Source organism: Callithrix jacchus, chromosome 9, assembly GCF_049354715.1.
Source record: "Callithrix jacchus isolate 240 chromosome 9, calJac240_pri, whole genome shotgun sequence".
Lineage (NCBI taxonomy): Eukaryota > Metazoa > Chordata > Mammalia > Primates > Cebidae > Callithrix > Callithrix jacchus.
In genome coordinates this window covers 21143109-21168634 of record NC_133510.1, presented here as the reverse complement: position 1 = coordinate 21168634, position 25526 = coordinate 21143109, and the positions used below count along the sequence as shown (strand labels likewise).

Here is a 25526-nt window from a genome sequence, read left to right as displayed (position 1 = left end):
AAAAAAACATCCAAAGTGGTCTGATGGAAGATGTGCTGGGCAAGAAATCAGGAAGTATTAGCAGGGCAAGGTGGCTCACATCTGTAATCACAGCATTTTGGGAGGCCGAGGTGGGTGGATCATGAGGTCAGGAGATTGAGACCATCCTGGCCAACATGGTGAAACCCTGTCTCTATTAAAAATACAAAAATTAGCCGGATGTGGTGGCGCATGCCTGTAGTCCCAGCTATTTGGGAGGCTGAGGCAGAAGAATCACTTGAACCCAGGAAGCAGAGGTTGCAGTGAGCCAAGATCATGCCATTGCACTCCACCTTGGCGAGAGAGGGAGACTCCATCTCAAAAAAGAAAACAAAAAAGAAATCAGAAAGTATTAACTCCTGCCCAGGCCAGCTTGGAGGAATGTGGTTAATAGGCAAATCTGTATACTTGGTGTCATGGAACCAGCAGGGACTTCAAAGTCAGAGACACCAGCTTCAAAACCCAGCTCTACCACTTAATACCTGTGTGTTCTTCAGCAGGTTATGTAATCTTACTGAGGTTTAATTTCCACACTTGTGAAGTGGGGATTAAAATGTCCACCTGTAAGGATTGTTAAGGAATTAAAAGGATAATGTGAGTAAATCGCCTTGCACTTAGTTGACCTTCAGTAAACATTTTCCTGCTCCTCCCCACCCCTGGCCTGTGTTGTCGGTACTGGGATTGTTATGTGGGAAAAGAAACAACAAACCTGAAAGCACTCTGAAGAGTTAGGTGAGCTATACAAATGAAAGTTATTGTATTGTTGGAGTGTGGAGAATGGAAAAATCCATGTGGTTTCAAGTAGTCAAAAAAATAGATATGATTTTCCTTGGCCAAGAAGAAAGAGGAAGAAACATTAGATGGGAGGAAAAGGCATGATGTAAGGGTTAGGAAGGTTTCCTTGAACATATACTTTTGTTATTTTGTTTTTATTTTTCTTTTGAAACAGTCTCCCTCTGTCCACCCAGGATGGAGTGCAGTGGAGCAATCACAGCTCACTGCAACCTCCACCTCCTGGGCTCAAGCAATCCTCACGCCTCATGGGTACCTGGGAGTACAGGTGTGCACCACTATGACCAGTTAATTTTCTTGTAGTTTTTGTAAAGGCAGGATTTTGCCATGTTGCCCAGGCTAGTCTTGAACTCCTGGGCGCAAGGGATCCGCCCACCTTGACCTCCCAAAGTGCTGGGATTACAGGCATGAGCCACTGCACCCTGCTACGCTTTTGTTAAGCACTTAATCTGTCCATAGCTCTAAATGCTTGGTACTCCATGACAGTAAAGCGCAGAAGTTCTTATCTTTTATCTTCAAGAGGCATACAGTCCAGTGACAAGGTTAAATACACAAGTAATTCAATATAATGAGACGTTATAGTAATGATACCCAACATTTATAGAGGTTTTACTAAGTGCTAGGGATCATTGTAAAGAACATGCATATGCATGATAGCATATATTTGGGGCACCTGTGATAAGGCTTGGAGAAGAAAGAGCTCCATGCCTGTGCAAAGGAAGCAGGTGGCTCTGCTGGCTGGAACAGTAGGTGCCGTGGGGGGCTGGAATATGCTAGAAGCAATAAACAGACTTGGATCACACTGAAGAATCTTGACTTTATCCTGAAAGCTGTGGGGAGCCATTGAAAGTTTTATTTTGTGTTTAGTTGGCAAGGATGGAAGTTACATTGTGTAATGAGAGCTAGATATTCCACAACATCCTTGATATTTTTCCCTGATTGGTTGGTCTAGATAGAGTCTCTTTCAATTATAAAAGTAATATTTAGGTCAGGTGCAGTGGCTCACCCCTGTATAATCCCAGCCCTTTGGGAGGCTGAGGCAGCTGGATCACCTGAGGTCGGGAGTTGGAGACCAGCCTGACCAACATGGAGAAACCCTTGGGAGGCTGCGGCAGGAGAATCACTTGCACCCAGGAGGCAGAGATTTCAGTGAGCCAAGGTCACACCATTATACTCCAGCCTGGGCAACAGGAATGAAAATCCATCTAAAAAAAAAAAAAGTAATATTTAATTAATATAAAAATGTAAATAATAGGCTGACGCCCTTTTCAGCCTCAGCCCACCTACACCCAAGTGAATAAAAAAGTAAATAATAGAGAAGTATATACAAAGGAACACAGAGGTCCACAGTCTCCCTCAGCATCAGTCTCATTTTGTATTTTTTTGACACAGAGTCTTACTGTTTCCCAGGCTGGAGTGCAGGGTGCGATCTCAACTCACGGCAACCTCTGCCTCCAGGGTTCAAGCAATTCTCTGCCTTAGCCTCCCTAATAGCTGTGATTACAGGTGCCCACCACCACGCCTGGCTAATTTTTGTATTTTTAGTAGAGATGGAGTTTCACCATCTTGGCCAGGCTGGTCTTGAACTCCTGACCTCGTAATCCACACTTCTCAGCCTCTCAAAGTGCTGGGATTACGGGTGTGAGCCACTACACCCAGCCAGATATACATTTTTTAAAACAGAAGTGGAATCAATCCCAAATATTGTTCATCAGCTGGATTTTTTTCATCTATTTATTAGATGAAATATTAGAATCTAATAATTAGAAAAAAATCTAATTAGATTTTTAGATTAGGCTGGGCGAGGTGGCTCATGCCTGTAATTCCAGCACTTTGGGAGGCTGAGGCAGACAGATGACCTGATGTCAGGAGTTTGAGACCAGCCTGGCCAGCATGGTGAAACCCCGTCTCTACTAAAAGTACAAAAAATTAGCCGGGCATGGTGGCACGCACCTGTAATCCCAGCTACTTAGGAGGCTGAGACAGGAGAATTGCTTGAACCTGGGAGGCAGAGGTTGTAGTGAGCCGAGATCAAACCACTGCACTCCAGCCTGGGCGACAGGGCAAGACTCTGCCTGGCGGGAGGGGATCTCTGCTTTCACTGCCTTGCTTTGTTTGTGTGTTTTGTCCAATTCTTTGTTCAAAATTCCAAGAACCTGGACAACTACCCTAAAAGGTAACAACTGGAGCGCAGTAGCTTTTCGCAGGGACAACTGATGCAGAGCAGGTGAGCTCCCAAATCTGCGATTAGCCCGATAAGACTCGTGGTTCTTTCCTGAGCATGGGGTAGAAGAAATGGCTTGAGGATGCAGTTTTACAGCTCCATGACTGCTCCTGCAGAGCAAGCCCTCGCTGGAGGCAGAGTGTGGAGAGCAGCAACTCGGGGGAACTTCAGCAGTCACAGTTATATTGACTGTTAATTAAATGCAAATTAAGGGGTGGGTTATTCAGAAATTTCCAGAAAAGGGGTGGTAAATTCCAGGTTGTTATCAAGGAAAAAGGCAGTAACTTCTGGATGTCGCCATGGCAATGGTAAACTGTGGTGGGCATGGCTTACAGAGAATTTCTTTCTGTGCCTCTTCCCTGTTTCAGCCAGTCTTGAATCTAATCCAAAGTTGAGGTCCTGCTTCCTAGCCCCAATCATTGTGCACTACAGCCTTAAACTCCTGGGCTCAAGCCATCCGTCTGCCTCAGCCTCTCAAGTAGATGGGACTACAGCTGTATGCCACCAAGGCTGGCTAGATTTTTAACTGTTCCTTATTGATGGATATTAACTTTAAAAAAAAAAAAAAGTCAATATTACAAATACCACTGTTTAAATCCCCGTAGATATATCTTTGCTCTTCTGCATGAGCGCTCTGGAGTAATATTTCTCAAATGTTAATGTGTATAGAAATTGCCTGAGGATCTCATTGAAATGTAATCCTCTCAAGTGATACTGATGCTCTTGATTCATGGAGTACACATTGAATAATATGACTATGTGGGATACATTCTTTTTTCTTTTCTTTTCCCAGGCTGGAATACATGGTGCAATCATCATGGCTCACTGCAGCCCCAAGATCCTGAGCTCAGGTGATCCTCCCAACTCAGCCTCTCAGGTAGCTGGGACTACAGGCATGTGTCACCATCCCTGGTTAATTTTTGTGCTTTTTGTAGAGACGGGGGTTTCTCCATGTTGTCCAGCCTAGTCTTGAACTGGGCTGAAGCCATCTGCCCACCTCGGCTTCCCAAAGTGCTGGGATTACAGGCAGGCATGAGCCACCATGCCCGGCCTACATTCTTAGAAGGTAGAATTTCTGGGTCAAAGGGTGTACTTTGCTAATCGTAATATGTTTAAAAATCGTTTTTGAGGCCTGGGTGCAGTGGCTCACACCTATAATCCCAGCACTTTGTGAGGCCGAGGAAGGCCAATCACTTGAGTTCAGGAGTTTGAGACCAGCCTGGCCCACATGGTGAAGCCCCTTCTCTACTAAAAATGCAAAAATTGAACTGGCCTGGTGGCTCATGGCTGTAATCCCAGCACTTTGGGAGGCCGAGGTGGGCAGATCACGAGGTCAGGAGTTAGCGACCAGCCTAGCCAACATGGCGAAACCCCATGTCTACTAAACACACACACACACACACACACACACACACACACAAATTATCCAGGTGTGGTGGCATGCACCTGTAATCCCAGCTACTGGCAGGGGGTGAGGCAGGAGAATAGCTTGAACCCAGGAGGTGATTGCAGTGAACCAAGAGCGTCCCACTGCACTCCAGCCTGGGCAACGGAGCAAGACTCCTTCTCAAAAAATAAATAAATAGGCCGGGCATGGTGGCTCATGCCTGTAATCTCAGCACTTTGGGAGGCCAAGGCAGGTGGATCACCAGGTCAGGAGTTCGAGATCAGCCTGGCCAACATAGTGAAACCCTGTCTCTACTAAAAGTACAAAAAATTAGCCAGGTGTCGTGGCAGATAATCCCAGCTACTCAGGAGGCTGAGGCAGAAGAATCACTTGAACCTGGGAGGAGGTGGTTGCAGTGAGCCAAGACTGCGCCATTGCACTCCACTTGGGGCGACAGTGCCAGACTCCATCTCAAAATAATAATAATAATAACAATAAATAAATAAATACAAATACAAAAATTAGCTAGTGTGGTGGCAGAGGTACAAGAATCTCTTGAAGCTGAGAGGGTTGCAGTGAGCCAAGATTGTGCCACATCCAGCCTGTATGACAGAGCGAGACCCTGTCTCAAAAAAAATAACAAAGTAAAAATCACATTATTTTTACTCTTCTAAAGATTGTTATTTTACAGTATATTCTTTTTTTTTTTTGAGACAGAGTTTCACTCTTGTTGCCCAGGCTGGAGTGCAACGGTCCAATCTTGGCTTACTGCAACTGCTGCCTCCTGGGTTCAAGCAATTCTCCTGCCTCAGTCTCCTAAGTAGCTGGGATTACAGGTGTAAGCCACCACACCCGACCAGTATATTCTTAAATATTACTGTTGAGCCAGATATATGACAACGGTGGACTTTGATGATATCTGCACATCTGTAGTAAAATGTGAAGTTACTTTCATTTTGTTGGTTATGGTAAACTTTTTAAGTACCTCACTTTTTAAAAAAAAAAGTTGGTTTGTGTCTTTTCTATGCCTACAAAATTTTCCATAGTACTGTAGATCAGTTTAGTGATTAAATTTGACCGTTTTGACAGAAAAACAGGTCAATGAATTCCTTGGGATCATTGGCTGACTTCTTGATCTTGATCTTGAGGGAACTGTTAGAGTGATTCTACAATTGTTCTGTGTCTTGGTTATGATATGACTATGCATTTGTCAAAGTTTATACCTAACAGGGTAATTTTTTTTTTTTTGGAGACAGAATCTTGCTCCATCACCCAGGCTGGAGAGCAATGGCACAGTCGTGGCTCACTGCAACCTCCCTACCAGGTTCAAGCAATTCTCCATCCTCAGCCTCCCAAGTAGCTGGGATTACAGGCACATGCCACCATGCCCAGCTAATTCTTTTTGTATTTTTAGTAGAGATGGGGTTTTGCTATGCTGGCCAGACTGTTCTTAAACTCCTGGCCTCTGATCCATCCACCTCAGCCTCCCAAAGTGCTAGGATTACAGGTGTGAGCTACTGCACCCAGCCAACAGGGTGAATTTTACTAAATGTAAATTCATACTTCAATACACATGACTTTTTTTTTTTTTTTTTTAGATGAAGTCTCCCTCTGTCGTCCAGGCTGGCGTGCAGTGGCGAGATCTCAGCTCACTGCAACCACCACCTCCCAGGTTCAAACAATTCTCTGCCTTAGCTTCCTGAGTAGCTGGGATTATAGGCACCCACCACCTTGCTGGCTAATTTTGTATTTTTAGTGGAGATGGGTTTCACCATCTTGGCCAGGCTGGTCTTGAACCCCTGACTTCGTAATCCACCCTCCTTGGCCTCCCAAAGTGCTGAGATTACAAGCGTGAGCCACCGCACTGTCTCCATAAACGTGACTTTAAAACATTTTTAAAATAGGTACGCCATTATTATTATTGTTAGAGACAGGATCTACTGTGTCACTCAGGCTGCAGTGCAGTGGCGTGATCACAGCTCATTGCAGCCCTGGCCTCCTGGCTCAAGCAATATTCCCACCTCGGCCTCCAGAGTAGCTGGGACTACAGGTGGGCCTCACCATGTCCAGCTAACCAAGTGCTGTATTTTAGGCTGAATAACAAATTATCTCCAAATGTAGCAGCTTAAAACAGCAAAAATGTATTATCTCAGTTTCTGTGGGACAGGAGTCCAAGAGTGGCCCAAGTGGGTTGCAGTCAAACGACTGGCTAGAGCTGCAGCTATATCTGAAGGCTTGGCCGGGGCAGGAGGATTTGCTTCCAAGATGGCTCACTCACATGGCTGTTGGCAAGACAGTTCCTTACCATCTGGACTTCTCCGCAGGGCCTGAGTACTCTCATAACATGGCAGCTGGCTTCCCCCAGAGCAAGTGATCCGAGAGAGAAAGAGACCACGATGAAAGCCACTATGCCTTTAACTGAGTCTCGAAAATCACACACCATTACTTCCACTTTATGCTATTCTTTTTTTTGTTTTTTAACATTTCTTTTCTAATTAACGGATAGCTTCCACCAGCTTAGCCAAAGCACCTTTGTTTTCTGAGTAATCTGTGTGAAGGCGACCACTTTATGCTATTCTTTTTTTTTTTTTGAGACCGAGTTTCGCTGTTGTTACTCAGACTGGAGTGCAATGGCACGATCCCGGCTCACCGCAACCTCTGCCTCCTGGACTCAAGCAATTCTCCTGCCACAGCCTCCCGTTGCTGGGACTAGAGGCGCGCAGCGCCATGCCCAGCTAATTTTTGTATTTTTAGTAGAGATGGGGTTTTACCTTATTGACCAGGATGGTCTCGATCTCTTGACCTCGTGATCCACCCGCCTCGGCCTCCCAAAGTGCTGGAATTATAGGCATGAGCCACCGTGCCTGGCCTAACTTTATGCTGTTCTTTAGACGTTAGTCACTAAGTCCAATCCACACTCGCGTGGACGGGAATTAGGATCACCTCTTGAAGGGATGAGTATCACAGAATTCATGGACATATTTTTGAACCACCACACAGACACATTAACTTCTTGTCTCTTATACATGTCAAAAATATTTTCCTACCTCGTCATCTCACTTTGCTTATAGACTGTTACAGAAATCTGACATTGTGTGCAGTGAGAACTGTCAGTCTCTTCCATAGGCTTCTGAATTGTGGGTCTGGTTCAGAAAAGCCTTTTTCTAAGGTTATGAAAATATTCCCTTGAATATTTTGATAGTATTTAAATATTTTTCAGTCTTTAATACATCTAGAATAGGTTGGTGTATAGTGTGAGGTAGGGGAGCCAATGTTTTCTACATCATTTGATTAATTCCATTCCTCTTTACTGATTTGAAATGCCATCTTTATCCTATGTATGGTTTTATTTTTGGACTCTATTATCTTCCATTGATCTATATCTAACTATTTCTGCTCTAGCGTCACACTGTCATAAAAATTGATTTTAGTGTCTACAGCCACACCACCCTGAATGCATCCGATCTCATCTTATTTTAGTACTGATTTTTCTCTATATATCATATATTCTGCCACTTTATTATTTCTTTTTTTTTTTTTTCTTTTTGAGACTGGGTCTTTTTGTTTGTTTGTTTTGAGGCAGGGTCTCACTCCATTGCCCAGGCTGGAGTGCAGTGGTGCGATCTCAGCTCACTGCAACCTCCACTCCCATCAAGCAATTCTCGTGCCTCAGCATTCTGAGTAGGGACTACAGGCGTGCACCATGATGCTCGGTTATTTATTTATTTTTTAATTTTTAGTAGAGATGGGGTTTTGCCATGTTGGCCAGGCTAATCTCAAATTCCTGGGTTAAAGCAATCCATCTGCCTCAGCCTCTCAAAGTGCTGGGATTTACAGATGTTAGCCACTGTGCCTGGCCTGAGACAGGGTCTTGCTTTGTCACTCAGACTGGAGCACAGTTTTGCTGGGACTACAAGTGGTCTTGCAAGATGGGGTCTTGCTTTGTCACTCAGACTGGAGCACAGTTTTGCTGGGACTACAAGTGGTCTTGCAAGATGGGGTCTTGCTTTGTCACTCAGACTGTGGCACAGTTTGCTGCAATGAACATAGCTCATTGAAGCCTCAAACTCCTAGGCTCAAGTAAGGCCTTGGCTTCCCAAGTAACTAGGATCACAGGGGCATACCACCATTCCTGGATAATTTTTTTTTTTTTTAATTTTTTATTGGATTATAGGTTTTGGGGTACATGAGCAGAGCATGCAAGACAGTTGCGTAGGTACACACATGGCAGTGTGCTTTGCTTTTCTTCTCCCCTTCACCCACATTTGGCATTTCTCCCCAGGCTATCCCTCCCCACCTCCCCCTCCCACTGGCCCTCCCCTTTTCCCCCCAATAGACCCCAGTGTTTAGTACTCCCCTTTCTGTGTCCATGTGTTCTCATTTTTCATCACCCACCTATGAGTGAGAATATGCGGTGTTTCATTTTCTGTTCTTGTGTCAGTTTGCTGAGGATGAAGTTTTCCAGATTCATCCATGTCCCTACAAACGACACGAACTCATCATTTCTGATTGCTGCATAATATTCCATGGTGTATATGTGCCACATTTTTCCAATCCAGTCTATTATCAATGGGCATTTGGGTTGATTCCAGGTCTTTGCTATTGTAAACAGTGCTGCAATGAACATTCGTGTACATGTGTCCTTATAGTAGAACGATTTATAGTCTTTTGGATATATACCCAGTAATGGGATTGCTGGGTCAAATGGAATTTCTATTTCTAAGGCCTTGAGGAATCGCCACACTGTCTTCCACAATGGTTGAACTAATTTACACTCCCACCAACAGTGTAAAAGTGTTCCTTTTTCTCCACATCCTCTCCAGCATCTGTTGTCTCCAGATTTTTTAATGATCGCCATTCTAACTGGCGTGAGATGGTATCTCAATGTGGTTTTGATTTGCATCTCTCTGATGACCAGTGACGATGAGCATTTTTTCATATGATTGTTGGCCTCATATATGTCTTCTTTCGTAAAGTATCTGTTCATATCCTTTGCCCACTTTTGAATGGGCTTGTTTGTTTTTTTCCTGTAAATCTGCTTGAGTTGTTTGTAAATTCTGGATATCAGCCCTTTGTCAGATGGGTAGACTGCGAAAATTTTTTCCCATTCTGTTGGTTGCCGATCCACTCTAGTGACTGTTTCTTTTGCCGTGCAGAAGCTGTGGAGTTTCATTAGGTCCCATTTGTCTATTTTGGCTTTTGTTGCCAATGCTCTTGGTGTTTTGTTCATGAAGTCCTTGCCTACTCCTATGTCCTGGATAGTTTTGCCTAGATTTCCTTCTAGGGTTTTTATGGTGCCAGGTCTTATGTTTAAGTCTTTAATCCATCTGGAGTTGATTTTAGTGTAAGGTGTCAGGAAGGGGTCCAGTTTCTGCTTTCTGCACATGGCTAGCCAGTTTTCCCAACACCATTTGTTAAACATGGAATCCTTGCCCCATTGCTTGTTTTTGTCAGGTTTATCAAAGATTGTATAGTTGTATGTATGTTGTGTTGCCTCCGGTGCCTCTGTTTTGTTCCATTGGTCTATATCTCTGTTTTGGTACCAGTACCATGCTGTTTTGATTACTGTAGCCTTGTAGTATAGTTTGAAATCCGGTAGTGTGATGCCCTGGATAATTTTTTAATACTTTTTTGTAGAGATAGAATCTCACTGTGTTCCCCAGGCTACTCCCCAATTCGTGGGCTCAAGAGACCCTCCTACCTCAACCTTTGAAAATGCTGGGATTACAGCTGTGAGCCAGCACACCCGGCCTTCTTTTTGTTTGTTTGTTTGTTTGTTTGAGACAGGGTCTCACTCTGTCACTAGGCTGGAGAGCAGTGGCGCGATCTCGGCTCACCGCAACCTCCACCTCCTGGATTCAAGCAATTCTCCTGCCTCAGCCTCCCGAGTAGCTGGGACTACAGGCAGATCACCAGAGATCAGGAGTTCAAGACCAGACTAGCCAACAAGGAGAAACCCTGCCTCTACTAAAGACACAGGAGTGAGCCACCATACCCAGCTAATTTTTGTATTTTCAGTAGAGATGGAATTTCACCATGTTGGCCAGGCTGGTCTCAAACTCCTGACCTCATGATCCGCTCACCTCGGCCTCCCAAGGTGTTGGGATTACAGGTGTGAGCAACTGCACCCGGCCCTTTTTCTTTTTTCTTTTTTTTAGAAATGGGGTCTTACTCTGTCACTCAAGTTGGAGTGCAATGGTGTGATCACAGCTCACTACAGCCTCGACATCCCAAGCTCTACCAATCCTCCTTCCTCAGCCTACCAAGTATCTGGCACATGCCACCATGCCTAAGTAATGTGTGGGGTGTGTGTGTGTGTGTGTGTGTGTGTGTGTGTGTTTTGTAGACACGAGGTTTTGCCATGTTGCCCGGGCTGGTCTTGAGTTTCTGGGCTCAAACTATCTGCCTGCTTCAGCCTCCGAAAGTGCTGGGACTACAGGCATGACCCATCGTACCCAGCTCGCCTTATTATATCTAATAATAGAATAAACTATTGGATAGAGAGAAGTAGAAAAACCCAATAAATTCTAAAATGTTACTTTACATTCTTAAAATAAATAGCAAATGCATATATGTATATATATGGCATATATCTGGCATATGATTCATTGAAGGTACAATAATCTTGAAAGTTTAGGAAGCTGAAAATGATAAGGTTAAGGAGTATGGAGTAAGGAGGTAGGGATAGAGAGAAAGAGTCAACAAGACTCAGCAACTGAATGGACATAGGACATGGAAAAGATGAATATGTCCAGCTAGTTAGTGGTAGTGGAATACTATATTAGTCTGTTTTCACACTCCTATAAAGAACTGCCGGAGACTGGGTAATTTATAAAGAAAAGAGGTTTAATTGACTCACAGTTCTGCACAGCTGGGGAGGCCTCAGGAACTTTGCAGACATGGCAGAAGGGAAGCAGGTATATCTTACATGGTGGCAGGCGAGAGTGCGAAAGAGGAACTGTCAAACACGTACAAAACCATCAGATCTCAGGCCAGGTGCGGTGGCTCACACCTGTAATCCCAGCGCTTTGGGACACCGAGGAGGGTGAATCACGAGGTCAAGAAATCAAGACCATCCTGGCCAACATGGTGAAACCCCGTCTCTACTAAAAATACAAAATTAGCCAGCTGTGGTGGCACACACCTGTAATCCCAGCTACTCCAGAGGCTGAGGCAGGAGAATCGCTTGAATCCAGGAGGTGGAGGTTGCAGTGAGCAGAGATCACGTCACTGCACTCCAGCCTGGGCATCTGAGTAAGACTGTCTCAAAAAAAAAAAAAAGGAAAACTAGGAAAAATTGAGTCTCTTAAAAAATAGCAAGGGTGACAAAAGAGCATTTACTTTTGTAACAGGTATGCTCCTTTACGCTGCAGTCCCTTTCTCCCCTTTTGAAACGGTCTCGCTACATCATCCATCCTCCTAGAGTATTCACAGGCCGGATCATAGCTCACTGCGGCCTCGACATCCAGGGCTCAAGCAATCCTCCCGCCTCAGCCTCCTGAGTAGCTGGGACCACAGACATGAGCCATTGTTGTGAACTGAATGCGAGCCCAGGAGTCTCATCCAGTGAGAGGGTCCCAAACCTGGAAGAGGGCGTGCACGAAAAAAAAAGGAGACAGAGAGAGGGGTCTGGAGGACTGATTAGGCTTATGCCCAAACAGCAGTGCCCAAACAGCGACTTTATTTGTTCAGTAGGTTCCATTATAGTTTTCTCTTTAACATCATTACCTCAATGCAGATCATTACTCAAACAATAAAAGGAACAGAAAATTCCTGAGGGATGATTCTGAGGAACTGTCAAAGGGAACAAATACTGATTTAAAGGATCAAGGGGGAAATAGGTGATGCTGATTATCAATATTGTCAGAACAATCAGTAACTTGGATAACAATCTTTAACTAGAAGACACAAGCTCAGTAGTAAATCATGCATCTGCAAAACACAAGGACCGCAGGGGAGGTTGCCAGGCTGAAGCAATGCCTGGTAAACAAAGTCATAAAACAGGTTTAGATCAGGAGCCAGAAAGGGGGACACAATGCCTTGTGAGACCACTCGGCATTCACCCAGCCGTTATCTCATCGGCCAAGAAAGCTGAAAATAGTGTCCTGCTTAATCATTTTCAATTTCCTCTTTCATTCTCTTCTTAATTTCCTCTTTCTCATAGCTCGACAGCCTCCAGCCAGGGAAAATGTGTAAGGAATCAAACTCACCTAATGGCAGAGGCCAAATTGTTAGCCTCTCGCAGGGGTGATCCCCATAAGCCATCACCCTGGCTCCCATACAGTTTCTAACACAACCTGGGTGTCTCCCACTTTGATCTCCCTGCAGGGCTGTTGGGCCCCACGGGGTTATGGGGGTGTCCCTTATGCTGTGCTGAGATGCAGGATCCAAGAAGTAAAGAGACAGGACACTATAGAACTGGTGAAGAGCATCTGGACTTGGGGGGGCCCTTGCCACCTACGAGTGGAGATCAGCAAGAACCCGAATGCCCAGAAGCATCCGTATTTATTAGGGGGAAGGGTTGTGAGTGAGGTCATCTATAGGTTTAGTGATAGGGCATACATAATCACGAGTCACATGCGAGGGGGCCATCCCAATATGTCATCTGGGCAGAGAGGTGGGCCATGAGCAGTAGGGGGTCGAGCTGTGCACAGTAGTAGAGGGTTGTGTACAGAAAAGGGGTCCACCCCCCATTAGGTCACCGAGGCAAGGAGGTGGGCTGTGTGCAACAGGGGTCATGTGCAGCACTTCTTATCTGGGGACTGGAGATTTCAAAGGATTTCTAAGGATACTGTAAGCCAATGCAGTGGGAGTTGACAGACTTGGGTTCTTAAGATGATTTGAGCTAGCACAGAAATGAGAAATGACTGCCAGGATGTACAGCCACTGTGACTGGTCACACCAGAGGTGTTCTTCTCCCTCAGTTATTTCCAGGATCTCAGGCTTGAGGCCTACTTTCCACAGGAACTGGATGCAAGGTACTACAACTCCTTTATCAGGAGGACAGGCTCTTGCTCCAAGCCTGCCATACAGCAAATGCCCTTTCAGGCAGGGATGCCATTGCCTGGGTCTTTAGTTCTTGTCCTGATTTGGCTGTTTTCCCGTGTACTACTTCTGTTCTGTGACTGCTCTGGGCATTCCTCCTACTACAAACTACTATATGGAAAGAATTTTTCAAAAATACTATATGGCTATACGGAAGGATTATATAAATCAGCACTAAATGTGTCAGTACAGCTCTGACTACAATACCTGTATGATTATACAGAAAGATTATATATAGAACTAAGTATGTCAGATATAAGTATTAAGTATGACTATATAAGCTAGATATATATAAGCAGTAAGTTATACTTCAGGTACTAATTCTATATACTAACATAGGATTATCTATAAAGGATTATATAAAGGAAACAGCTGAGTAATAACACTGTAACATATTCGTCAGGTGCCTGGGGTCTGGACAGTTCTCCTTCCTTGGTGCCTGTGGGGGGTGTTACTCTCCCTCCTCAGGGAGAACAAAATGATTCTCTCGCAGTGGAGAGTCCCTAGACATAACCACCCTAATAGAAAGAGGGATGGGGAAGGAAACATTTTGAGGCTGATGGAATGGAACCCTTTAGAACATAAAGAACTTTAGGGGGTAAGCCTCAATTAGGAAATTTCCCACAAGCACTCAGTCCCTTACACTCCCTTCTGGAACCCGGGCTAGAGTCGCCCTCAGCAGCAGGTTTAGCGGCCCTGGCTGCAGAGCAGGGACTTTCAGCCTCAGGCCCCCGTGTCCGCCTTGGGTCTTTTTTGTTCTGGGCCAGAATGTTCCAGGTGTGAACCTCAGCGCTGGGGCCAGGGAAGATACTGGCGGGGAGACCCCTGGGTGGTGGGCTCCGGTTTCTGTCGCGACTTAAGGCTTGAGCTGCTGGGAGAAGGTCCTGCGACGCATGCGGCCGCTGTGGGGCGCCCGGGAGGCACTCCTACCGTCAGCTTGCTGCGCCCCCGCTCACGTGACCGCTGGGCCGGCGTGAGTCAGCACCTCCCCCGCCCCCTGCTGCGAGCCTTGGCGCAAGCTTTGCAGCGGTTACGTAACTAGCACCTGGGCGGCTGCGCGGGGTGGGGCGTGGGCGCTGGGCGGGCGGGGCAGGGCGTTGGCCCAGGGCCCGGCGGCGGCAGAGAATCCCGGTTTTAAAAATTTACTGGACGGGCGCCGTGTCTCCCGCCTGTAATCCCAGCACTTTGAGAGCCGAGGCCGGCGGATCACGAGGTCCAGTGACCAAGACCATCCTGGACAACATGGTGAAACCCTGTCTCTACTAAAAATACAAAAAATAGCCTGGTGTGGTGGCGTGCCTGTAGTCCCAGCTACTCAGGACGCTGAGGCAGGAGAATCACTTGAACCCAGGAGGCGGAGGTTGCGGTGAATCGAGATCACGCTACTGCATTCCAGCCTGGGGACAGAGCAAGACTCCGTCTCAGAAAGAAAAAATAAATTCGGCTGCGTCATTTGCCATTTCCTCCCACTACCAGGGGAGGCTTTCTGGAGTTGGATCCTGACATTGCCATTTTCCAGTTCTGCGGTCTTGGACAAGGCGTTTAACTTTTCTAAGCCTCAGTTTAAGAATCTGAAAATTGGGTTATCTTTGTTGTGAGGATTGAAGTAAACATGGCGTTTCATTGCAGACTCATTTAACAATGCTCAGAATAAACAGGGCAGAGTGGGGCCAGGCCCCATTCCGTGTGACTAAGAGATGGAAGGCTATGTTCTCTTGGCCCCAGTTCTGGGCCCTTCAGTGTGTATCTTGTGAAGCTGACAGTGATTCTACTGTTTTGTGTCTTAAACTAGATTGTAGTGTTTTTTTGTTGTCGTTTTTGAGACGGAGTCTTACTCTTCGCCCAGGCTGGAGTGTAATGGCACTATCTTGGCTCACTGCAACTTCTGCCTCCCGGGTTCAAGCAGTTCTCTGCCTCAGCCTCCCGAGTAGCTGTAGCTGGGATTACAGGTGCCTGCCACCACACCTGGCTAATTTTCTTGTATTTTTAGTAGAGACGGGTTTCACCATCTTGGCCAGGCTGGTCTTGAACTCCTGACCTCGTGATTCATGCACCTCGCCTTCCCAAAGTGGTGGGATTACAGGCATGAGCCATGGTGCCCAGCCTAGATTGTAGTGTTTTCAAATACTTCCTTTCTGTATAACATGATCCATCTGAAAGGCCATCAAGCAAGTTGTTAGGCAATCAACCGAAAAAACAATTCCCTTCCATGCTAGCATACAAGTCTATCTCCAAAGTGGCAAGAAAAAAAAAGAAAAAAAAAAACTAAAAAAAAATCTGTATGTGCAATCAAGATTCAAAAAAACCTGTGAAGCAAATCTCGGCTCGCTCCACTCTCCGCCTCCTGGGTTGAAGCAGTTCTCCTGCCTCAGCTTCCTGAGTAGCTGGGATTACAGGCGCCTGCCACCACACTTGGCTAATTTTTGTATTATTTTAGTAGAGAAGGGGTTTCAGCATGCTGAGGCTGGTCTCAAACTCCCAACCTCAAGCAATCTGCCTGGCTCGGCCTCCCAAAGTGCTGGGAGCCACTGCACTGGGCCTATTTTATTATTATTATTTATTTGTTTATTTCTTTTGGTAGAGATGGGGTCTCACTACGTTGCCCAGGTTGGTCTCAAACTCCTGGGCTCAAGCTCCTGCTTCAACCTCTGAAAGTGGTAGGATTACAAGAATGAGCCACTGCACCCAGCCTACTAAGGGATTTTCTCAGGTAACTTTAACTATGTGACATGATTGTAATTTACTTTTCATTTTCTATTCCTTCAAAACATGAAGCTTGTAGCGCAGTGACAGTCCAGCCCCTTCAACCTCGCTGTCTCACTAAGGTTGCCAGTAACCTTTGACCAAAACAATCTTGTAAGTAATGAAAAATTTATTTTCTAGATTGTTGCGCTCTCTTCGATCCTCCTCTTGCTCTGCACTCTCTCTCACCTCACCCATATTTCACTCACCGATTCTCATAGTTGAACTCCTGACTAAAGGCTGACACCCCTCCCAAATCCCTGTCTCCATCCCAGGCCTCTCATTCGGCCTCCAGACCTGCCATTTTCTAGTGTGTTCTGGATGGTTCTATTTGCTTGTGGCTCAGACACCTCAAAAACACATCCTAAACTGAACTCACCATCTCCCTCTCCCACCCTCCTGCCCCTGCCCCCAGTTACTCCTCTGTCATCTCCATCTTGATTGGTGGCACCATCATTCAATCAATTTTTCCAGGCTAGAAACTTTTTTTTTTTTCCTGCCGCCCTGGCTGGAGTGCACTAGCGTCATCACGGCTCACTGCAATCTCCACCTCCCACGTTCAAGCAATTCTCCTGCTTCACCCTCCCAAGTAGCTGGGATTCCAGGTGCCCACCATTACACCTGGCTAATTTTTGTATTTTTAGTAGAGATGGGGTTACACCATGTTGGCCAGGCTGGTTTTGAACTCCTGACCTTAGGTGATCCACCTGCCTCAGCCTCCCAAAGTGCTGGGATTACAGGCGTGAGCCACCGCACCCGGCCTTAACTCCACATCTAATCAGTCACAGGATCTTGCCATTTCATTAGTGTTTCTTGAATTCTTTTCATTCTTATTTCTACTGTCCTATTTTAGGTTCTCCACACTTGTCACCTGGGCTGCTAGAAATGGTGTCTTTGCTTCCAGTCCTATTTCCCTTGAAGCTTCCTCTACATTGCTGTCAGGGTGGTTTTCCCAAAATGCAGATCTGGCCAGGCACAGCGGCTCATGCCTGTATTCCCAGCACTTTGGGACACTGAGGCAGGAGGATCACTTGACCCAGGAGTAGGAGACCAGCCTGGGCAACAGAATGAGACTGAGACTCTGTCTCTATTTTTAAAACTAAAAGATAATAATTTAAAATTTTTAAAAATAAAAATAAATTAGTTCAGCATGGTGGCATGCACCTGTAGTCCCAGCTACTCAGGAGGCTGAAGTGGGAGGATGGCCCGAGCTCAGGAGGTTGTGGCTGCCATGAATCATGATCACACTACTCCACTACAGCCTGGGTGATAAAGTGAGACCCTGGCTCACAATATGAAAATAAATCAAACGCATATCTGACCATGTTCCTCTCCTGCTTCTATCCTACAGTGGCTCCCCATCACTGGCCTGTCTTATGGGAAAATATTTACATTCCTTAACTCAGCCTAGAAGGCCTCTGTGACTTCATGTCTACTTCTCTGCTCCCTCTCATGCTTCCTTCCTGGCTGTAGCAATCGTGAAGCTATCGTACTTCCCCAAACCCACCTGCAGCTTCTTGGTTTTTTTCCTGCAGACTCCTGTCTAGAATGTCTTCTACATGCAGCAACCCTAACCCAACCTCCATACTGCAGAGAAGGGGCCCGTCTCAGCCCAATTCCTAGTCATCCTCTAAGATTCAGCCCAGGTGTCACCTCCTCAAGGACATGTTCCTTTCCTAGCTGCTTGAACCCTGGATAGGAGTCCTATTCCTTTTATTCTTTTATCTCCATAATATCATTTACTATTACTCCATGATACATTGTTTTATAAAAGTCTTTGTAACCTCCTTAAGGATTCACTGCTTCATCTCCAGTGCTTAGCACAAATCATTAAATGCAAACCAGAAGCTGTTCCAAATGTTACAACGATAACCTCATTGGATCCTCACTACCAACCCCATGCAATAGACACTACTGTGATCTCTGTCTTAGAAAGAAACAGGCACAGGGAGGTTCAGTGATTTGCCCAAGGTCATACACACACTGGCCTTCAGGTACTCATGCCCAGGCAGTCTGCTTCCACAGCTGCATCCTTGGCCACTGCCTCCTTATAGTGTCCTTGGCCACTGCCTCCTTATAGTGTCGGCGTAAGCACACCGACAGCTATGCTTGGTGAGTGCATACTGTGTCCCCGGCTCTGTGTTACATGCTTTACCTGGATTATTTCAACTGCACAACAACCCTGTGAGGTAAGTACCATCATTGCTCCCATTCTACTTTACAGAAAACTACACAAATCTGGGGCAGGGCACAGTGGCTCATGCCTGAAATCCCAGCACTTTGGGAGGCCAAGGCAGGAGAATCACTTGAGCCCAAAAGTTTGAGACCGGGCTGGGCAACGTGATGAGACCCCCATCTCTAAAAAAAATTTTTTTAATTAGCTGGGCATGGTAGCAAATGCCTGTAGTCCCAGCTACTTGGGAGGCTGAGGTAGGAGGATCTAGCCCAGGACGTCAAGGCTGCAGTGGGCTGCGATGGCGCCACTGAACTCCAGCCTGGGTGACAGAGCAATACCCTGTCTCAAAAACAAAACAGTAATATGGCAGGTTCCCCAGCATCACACAGCTAACTAGTGGCATAGCTTCACCCAAACCTGAAGTCTTAGCCAGGACACTCTACCAAATGAGATCAACGGCTCAGTAATGGATTGGCATCCAGTGTGAAGACTGGACCAGCAGGGAGAACTATGACACGTACAGCTCAGAGCTTGACAGAGTTCAGAGCCACAGAGGTGGCACAGGCTGACTCACAACCCGAGCAGAAAGGGACCAACCCAGAAACAGTGACCCAGAATCACAGGGAAATGGAAATGGGAGTCAGCACAATGGAGCCCCTCCTTGACCCCATGCTCCTTATCCTCAGAGGCGCAGGAGTTGGTTGCACAGGCGGCTCAAAGGTCTTGACGGTGGAGAACACCATCCCCAGGGATTCCCGAGGTGGTGATGCCATCAAAGCGTTGATTCTGAGCTGGGCCTGCCCATGTGCGGACTCCGTCGCAGCGAGAGAAGGGTTAACCACCCAACTTCGCCATTGCGGAGGGACCTAGGGCCGGGTCGCAGCCCGGAGAGGAGATCTAAGGTTAACCGTCGCGGGTGGGCACCACGGCTGCGGCCTAGGAAAGGGGTAACTGCCCCTAGGGGGCGGAGCTCCGCAGGGGCGTGGCCTCGGGGCTGCGCGGCCCGGGACGGCGAGGAGACGGTTAACGTCCAGGAGGGGCGGGGCCGCAGAGCGGGCGCGGCCCTGGGGAGGTTCTGGGGGCGGAAGCGGCTGGCGGTCTGCGCCCGGCGCGCTCCGGCTTCTTTCCGTCCGGCTCCTGCAGAAGCCCGGCAACTTCCAGGGCTGGGAAGCCAACCGAGGTTTGGGGGCAGCGGCGAGGGCTCAGGACGGGAAAGGGGGATGGTCCATGCTGAGGCCCTAAGTGGGGAAACTCGCGAGAGTCTCGGGCCATCTGGGATAGATGGGGCGAAGGCAGATGATGGGCCCAGGAGCTCTGGGGCAGCGAGGAGGGAGGAACGGGCCAGCTGGCAAACTTGGGTGAAAGGATGGGGTGCCTGGGTGAGGAGCCGCCGCCAGGATTCTGCTCTTCACACCCCTTCTACCCCAACTCCCTTCCAGGTCAATTCCACACTGGAGCTCAACTTTCAGGAGACGCCCCAGCAAGCCTCTTTCGAGGAGTTCTCCAACTCCTCACTTCCATGGGCCAGACGGCCCTGGCAGGGGGCAGCAACAGCACCCCCACCCCACAGGCCCTGTACCCAGACCTCTCCTGTCCCGAGGGCTTGGGAGAGCTGCTGTCTGCACCCCCTCCTGACCTGGGGACCCAACGGCGCCACGGTTGGAATCCCAAAGACTGTTCAGAGAACATCGAGGTCAAGGAAAGGGGGTTGTACTTTGAGCGGCGGCCCGTGGCCCAGAGCACTGATGGGGCCCGGGGTAAGAGGGGCTACTCGAGGGGCCTGCACGCCTGGGAGATCAGCTGGCCCCCAGAGCAGAGGGGCACGCATGCCGTGGTGGGCGTGGCCACGGCCCTCGCCCCGCTACAGGCTGACCACTACGCGGCGCTGCTGGGCAGCAACAGCGAGTCGTGGGGCTGGGACATCGGCCGGGGAAAGCTGTACCATCAGAGCAAGGGGCCCGGGGCCCCCCAGTATCCAACGGGAACTCAGGGTGAGCAGCTGGAGGTGCCAGAGAGGCTGCTGGTGGTTCTGGACATGGAGGAGGGAACCCTGGGCTACGCTATTGGGGGCACCTACCTGGGGCCAGCCTTCCGTGGACTGAAGGGCAGGACCCTCTATCCGGCAGTAAGCGCTGTCTGGGGCCAGTGCCAGGTCCGCATCCGCTACCTGGGCGAAAGGAGAGGTGAGGCATTGGGCAGGTTTGGGGAGAACTTTCTGTCCCTGGTGGCAGCGGTTTGGGATGGAAACTCTTGACAAGAGTAGAGGGGATGGACCTTCATCCAACCTGCCTCTTCTCTGTTCAGTGCTGGGAAAGGCTAGGGGTCTTCACAGCTGTTATTTAATTTAATCCAATACCAATAGAGGTTAAACAGGCCTGAGAAAGCAACTTTCTCAAGTTCTCTTGGCCAGTAAGTGGTGAACCTTCAGAATGGAGGGAGGCACTCCAGGGCTGAGGGCGTTCAGGAGATCACCCAACCCCTGAGCAAGAGATACAAAGGGTTAGGTACTGGGTTTGGCGTACAGGTCCAAAAGGAGGACGACAGGCAGAGCCAGGCAGCCAGTGTGTATACGGAATTCCCTGGGCTCTGACCTCTGTGCCATATACCTACTTCCTTCCTCAGCCAGACCTCAGGATGGAGCCACTGGGGCCCTGGGCATCAGGGAGGAGGCAGGGCCTTAGGGTGGGGCAGCAGGGGAGGAGCCTCCCCAGGAACTGACTGGGGCCAGGGCTTGGAGCTGCTCTCTGCAGTTGTGTGAGCTGCAGAGTGGAGGACCATCCTTCCTCACCTCAGCCCCAGCTCCCAAGCCTCTGGAGTCAAAGCCTGGGCCAGCTCCACTACGGTCCGAGCTACCTTGGCCTGTCGCTTAGAGGGCCTTAACCAGCACTTCACCCCCAGCTCTGACTAGGGATGTGTGAAATCTTCACTGGGAGGCAGCACTTCGGGGCATCTCAGATCTCCCTTTGAGCTAAGGTGGGCACACTCGAAGCAGGAAAGCAGAAAGGCATCTGGGTAGGACCCTGTAGTTTGAGGACATCTGGCTGGTGGCTGTACCCATACTCACCTTCCCCTCCTTCTCTCTCCCAGCGGAGCCACACTCCCTTCTGCACCTGAGTCGCCTGTGTGTGCGCCACACCCTGGGGGATACCCGGCTTGGCCAGGTATCTGCCCTGCCCTTGCCCCCTGCCATGAAGCGCTACCTGCTCTACCAGTGAGCCCTGTGATACCACAGACTGTGCTGGGGCCTTGCCACCACCCCTGCCCTTGAGGAGGTAGGGAGGCACTGCTGGCCTAGACCAGCTACTGAAAGCCAGTGAGGCTGGGCCCCTACCCCAACCCAAGCTCTGGGGAAATCAACAGCCCCAGAGCCACTCAGAGGGAGGAAGAGAGCGAGCCAGCATTCAAGGCTATGGCAGTCTGCTACGCAAAACAGTTTTTGAAGTAAAAATACTAAGAGGTGTTGTTACAACCTGTTTATGGTTTTGTTTTTTTGCACAAGGGATAATTTCTATAGCTGCCTCAAAAAGGAAGATTTATGGACAAGTCCAGTGAAGGCGGACAGACCACAAGACCTAGTGCCAGGTGTTTATTCCCTCACACGTGGGTGGTTCACATACACACACACACAGGCATGGGCACCATGGGAGAGGGCAGCACTGCTGGTTTCTGAGGGGAGGATCTTGGCCTCACGGTGAGGATGGTTTCTCTCCCTCCCTCACTAGGGCCTAGGGGACCCACTAGTAAATTTCACCCCTTCCACTTCTCAGCCAAGGAGAAGCCACCTTGGTGACGTTTAGTTCCAACCATTATAGTAAGTGGAGAAGGGACTGGCCTGGTCCCAACCATTACAGGGTGAAGATATAAACGGTAAAGGAAGGTACAGTTTGGATGAGGCCACAAGAGGGGGCAGATGACACCATCAGAAGCATGTGCAGGGAGGGGCAGTTACTGGGCTTCTGGGCTGCTTAGTCCCTGGCTTGGCAGGAAAGATAGGGAAGATGGATGGGCCTCATTGTTTGGCATTGATGATGTCCACGAATTCGGGTTTGAGGGAAGCACCACCCACGAGGAAGCCATCCACATCAGGCTGGCTGGCCAGCTCCTTGCAGGTTGCCCCGGTCACAGAGCCTGGGAAGGGAGCAGAACAAGGGCTTGGTCAAGGATGGGATGAGTAGCCCTACCCCACCTCCATGTCCCAGGGCTCAGTCTTGCCCTCAGCCCACTCCACCTCAGCCGCGAAGCAAAGCCACTCACCTCCATAAATGATACGGGTGCTCTGAGCCACTGCATCAGAGACATTGGACTTAAGCCACCCTCGGAGCTTCTCGTGTACTTCCTGGGCCTAGAACAAGAAGCTAGCCTTATCTTTTCTGCCTCTCTAAAAGGGAAAATCAGTGGCACCAGTGGACACTTAGTATGGTTTCTGAGTCTGAGTCTGAGTACCAAGGCTCAGATCCAAGCCAGGCCATGGAATGGATGCCCTTGGACAAGTCACTGTCTCTGGGCTCAAGGTTTCCCTGTCTTTAAAATAAGGGGTTGGCCTAGGTGGTCGGTCTGTCCAAACCTGTGGCAGGCTGGGATGAGAGCAGGGCTCCTGGGCTCAGTTACCTACCTGTTGGGGTGTTGCAGTCTTGCCCGTGCCAATGGCCCACACAGGCTCATAGGCCAGGACGACCTTGCTCCAGTCCTTCACATTATCTGCAGGGCAGAGATCACAGTTGGAGGGAAGGGTGGACAGGAAGGAGCTGTCCAGACAGATTCCCCAGAGTATAAAGAATGGTGGCCTACTGCCCCCTAGTGGTCATTGGGGGATTTCCAGGTGGCATCTACCTTGGGGGCTGGAGAAGTGATAGGTACCAAGCAAGGATGCTCACTCCCCCTCCCCCTTTTCCTTTTCTGGATCAGCATGGGGACCAAGACATGCTCCAGGGCCTGACCCTACCCTCTGAGTCTCTGTGGCCCTGGCTAGGTTCAAAGGTCCCTTTCTCCAGAGATACCTGCGATGACCTTTGTCTGCTCGAAAACAACCTTCTCAGTGATGCCAGCTTCCCTTTCATCTAGCTTCTCCCCAATGCAGGCGATTACTCCGAGTCCCTCTGCCAGAGCATGGGCCACTTTCTGCCCAATCAGCTGTTGAAAAACAGACTTGGTGAGACATCCTTCTTGGAAAAATACATCCCTTATCTCCTCTCTTGGCTACTAACCTCATCTGACTCCCCGAAGACATGCCTTCTCTCTGAGTGCCCCAGGACCACCCATGTGGCTCCGCAGTCTTTGATCATGCCAGGGCTAAAGAAGAGAGGAAGCCAAGGCTCAGCAGGGAGCCCACCAGTGGCTTTCCCTTCACACCCTCTCCACCTCCATCTCACCTGATCTCCCCAGTAAAGGCCCCGTTAGACACTTTGTAGCAGTTCTGCGCAGCCACAGCAATCTTGGGATCTAGCTTCTGCCGGGCGAAGTCGATATAGGCAGTGGGGGGAGCACAAACCACCTCTGAGGACAAGAGAGTCCCACAGTGGGATGAGACTAAAGAAAGCCTTCATTCGCCACAACTCCTGACCAGTGCCCTCAGCCTCTTCTTGGTTCTACTCTCCCCTGCTTTTCACCCCAGCAAGATGACCTCTGCCCACTTCCCAGTCAGGCTGGGCCTGCGCTCAACTGGCAGAGCCTTCCAAGTACCCCTGAGAGGCCACGGCCCTTACCCTGCCCTCTGCTCTTTTAACAGCTGTGGCTCCAATTTCCTCGAGCTATTCTGGGCATAGGAACCTCCCAGACTCAGCATTCTCTAGGGGCCAACCCTGCCCCCTTCTAAAATAGCCCATCCTCACCTCCCCTTTACAAGGCAAGGATTTGTAGCAAAAGGAGAAGGGGCCAACTCCTGGGGACTGTATGGGGGCCTCTGGGGCCTTTGGGGAATGAACGAGAAGGGGATGCCTCTTTGGATTAGGCCCGAGGTTCTCTGATTTCGGTTGGGGGTAAGAGGGAAGATGGAGGAGAGCATCCTTTGCCCGTGGGTGGGGCAGAGCTAACTGACTCAGAGGCCTGGAGCGTTCTCGTTTCCAGGTTGGGGAAAGCGGTAGGATGGCTCCTCACTCCCAGATCGCTCAGCCTGTTTGGCACCAGCTCGGTTCCTTCCGTGGAAGGCAGGAGTCGCTCAGGCTGCTGAATGGAAGGGGTCAGAGCTGGGGGCTCATGGGCCCCGAGCAGCTAGACACTGGGACTCCGCCGCAGGCGAGGCGGGGGAGGAGTCTGGGGCTACGTGCGGCGGCGCACGGCGCCGGAGGCCGTGGGGCAGGTAGCGGGAAGCCCACGCAGCCCAGCCTCCTCCCCGACCCCGGCGGCTGCGGTCAGCCTCTCCCGGTCGCCCGCAAAGCCTCGGGCTCCGCTCCTAATCCCGGCGCCTATCGGGCACAGCCCCAGTGCGCGCCCTGGGGCCACCTTCCTCCCAGAGACCCAAAACGCCTTTTCCTCCCCCACAGTCCAAAGGGGCATCACGTGCTCCGCCCTACCCCCTCGACGCACCGACAGGGCTGCGGCTGCGGGGCCCCTGCCGGAACCCCAGCGACCCTCGTCCCGCAGCCCTGCATCAGGTCCACGCGGACACCGGACTCAGGGTCTCGGGAGAGCGCGCTGCCACTCCAGCCCAGGCCCCGGCCCGGCCCCTCCCCAGCGGGGGCTTACCGGTGTCTCCCGGCACCTTGGCCGCGTTCAGAGTGCCGATGAGCTCCCCCAGATTCTGCTTCCTCCCGTTCATCTTCCAGTTCCCACCGACGAAGAACTTCCTGGAGGGAGCCATGGCGCTGGAACCGAGGCACTGAAGGTCAGTGTCAGCGCGCAGCCGCGGCCACTGCCCGCTTATATAGAGCGCCGCGAAGTGGAACTCCGCCTCCTCGCCGTCCTCCGCCATGGCCCGCCCGGTCCCCCGGAGCCCTGCCCCTCGCCCGCCCTCCTGCCGCCACCCGGCCGCCGCCCGGCGTGGCACTGTTCTGACGTTCCCCCTTCTTGTTGGCAACGTTCTAGGGGCGTCGGGGTCTCGGTCGCCTCTGCCACGATTGCGGGGCTTTTGGGACATGGCGACACCTGTGAGCTCTCGCTTGGCGACTTGAGTCCCCCACGGGGCCAGAAGTGGTTCGACGGAGGTA

General features: G+C 49.6%; 2 protein-coding genes across 2 annotated transcripts; one reads left to right on the top strand and one right to left on the bottom strand.

Moving 5' to 3' along the window:
* Positions 1 to 19477: 19477 nt before the first annotated feature.
* On the top strand, positions 19478 to 21850 carry SPSB2 (splA/ryanodine receptor domain and SOCS box containing 2). The gene is made up of 3 exons (XM_002752268.7): positions 19478 to 19564; positions 19824 to 20567; positions 21472 to 21850. Exons 2-3 carry the CDS (start codon positions 19904 to 19906, stop codon positions 21597 to 21599), a joined length of 792 nt encoding a protein of 263 aa, XP_002752314.1. The 5' UTR covers positions 19478 to 19564; positions 19824 to 19903; the 3' UTR covers positions 21600 to 21850.
* Positions 21851 to 21955: 105 nt separating this feature from the next.
* On the bottom strand, positions 21956 to 25308 carry TPI1 (triosephosphate isomerase 1). Its single transcript, XM_035255571.3, has 7 exons — positions 25066 to 25308; positions 23754 to 23877; positions 23589 to 23673; positions 23382 to 23514; positions 22997 to 23082; positions 22639 to 22726; positions 21956 to 22512 (listed from the first exon to the last, which is right to left on the bottom strand). The coding sequence occupies exons 1-7, from the start codon at positions 25289 to 25291 to the stop codon at positions 22394 to 22396; spliced, it is 861 nt and encodes a 286-aa protein (XP_035111462.1). The 5' UTR covers positions 25292 to 25308; the 3' UTR covers positions 21956 to 22393.
* Positions 25309 to 25526: the final 218 nt, after the last annotated feature.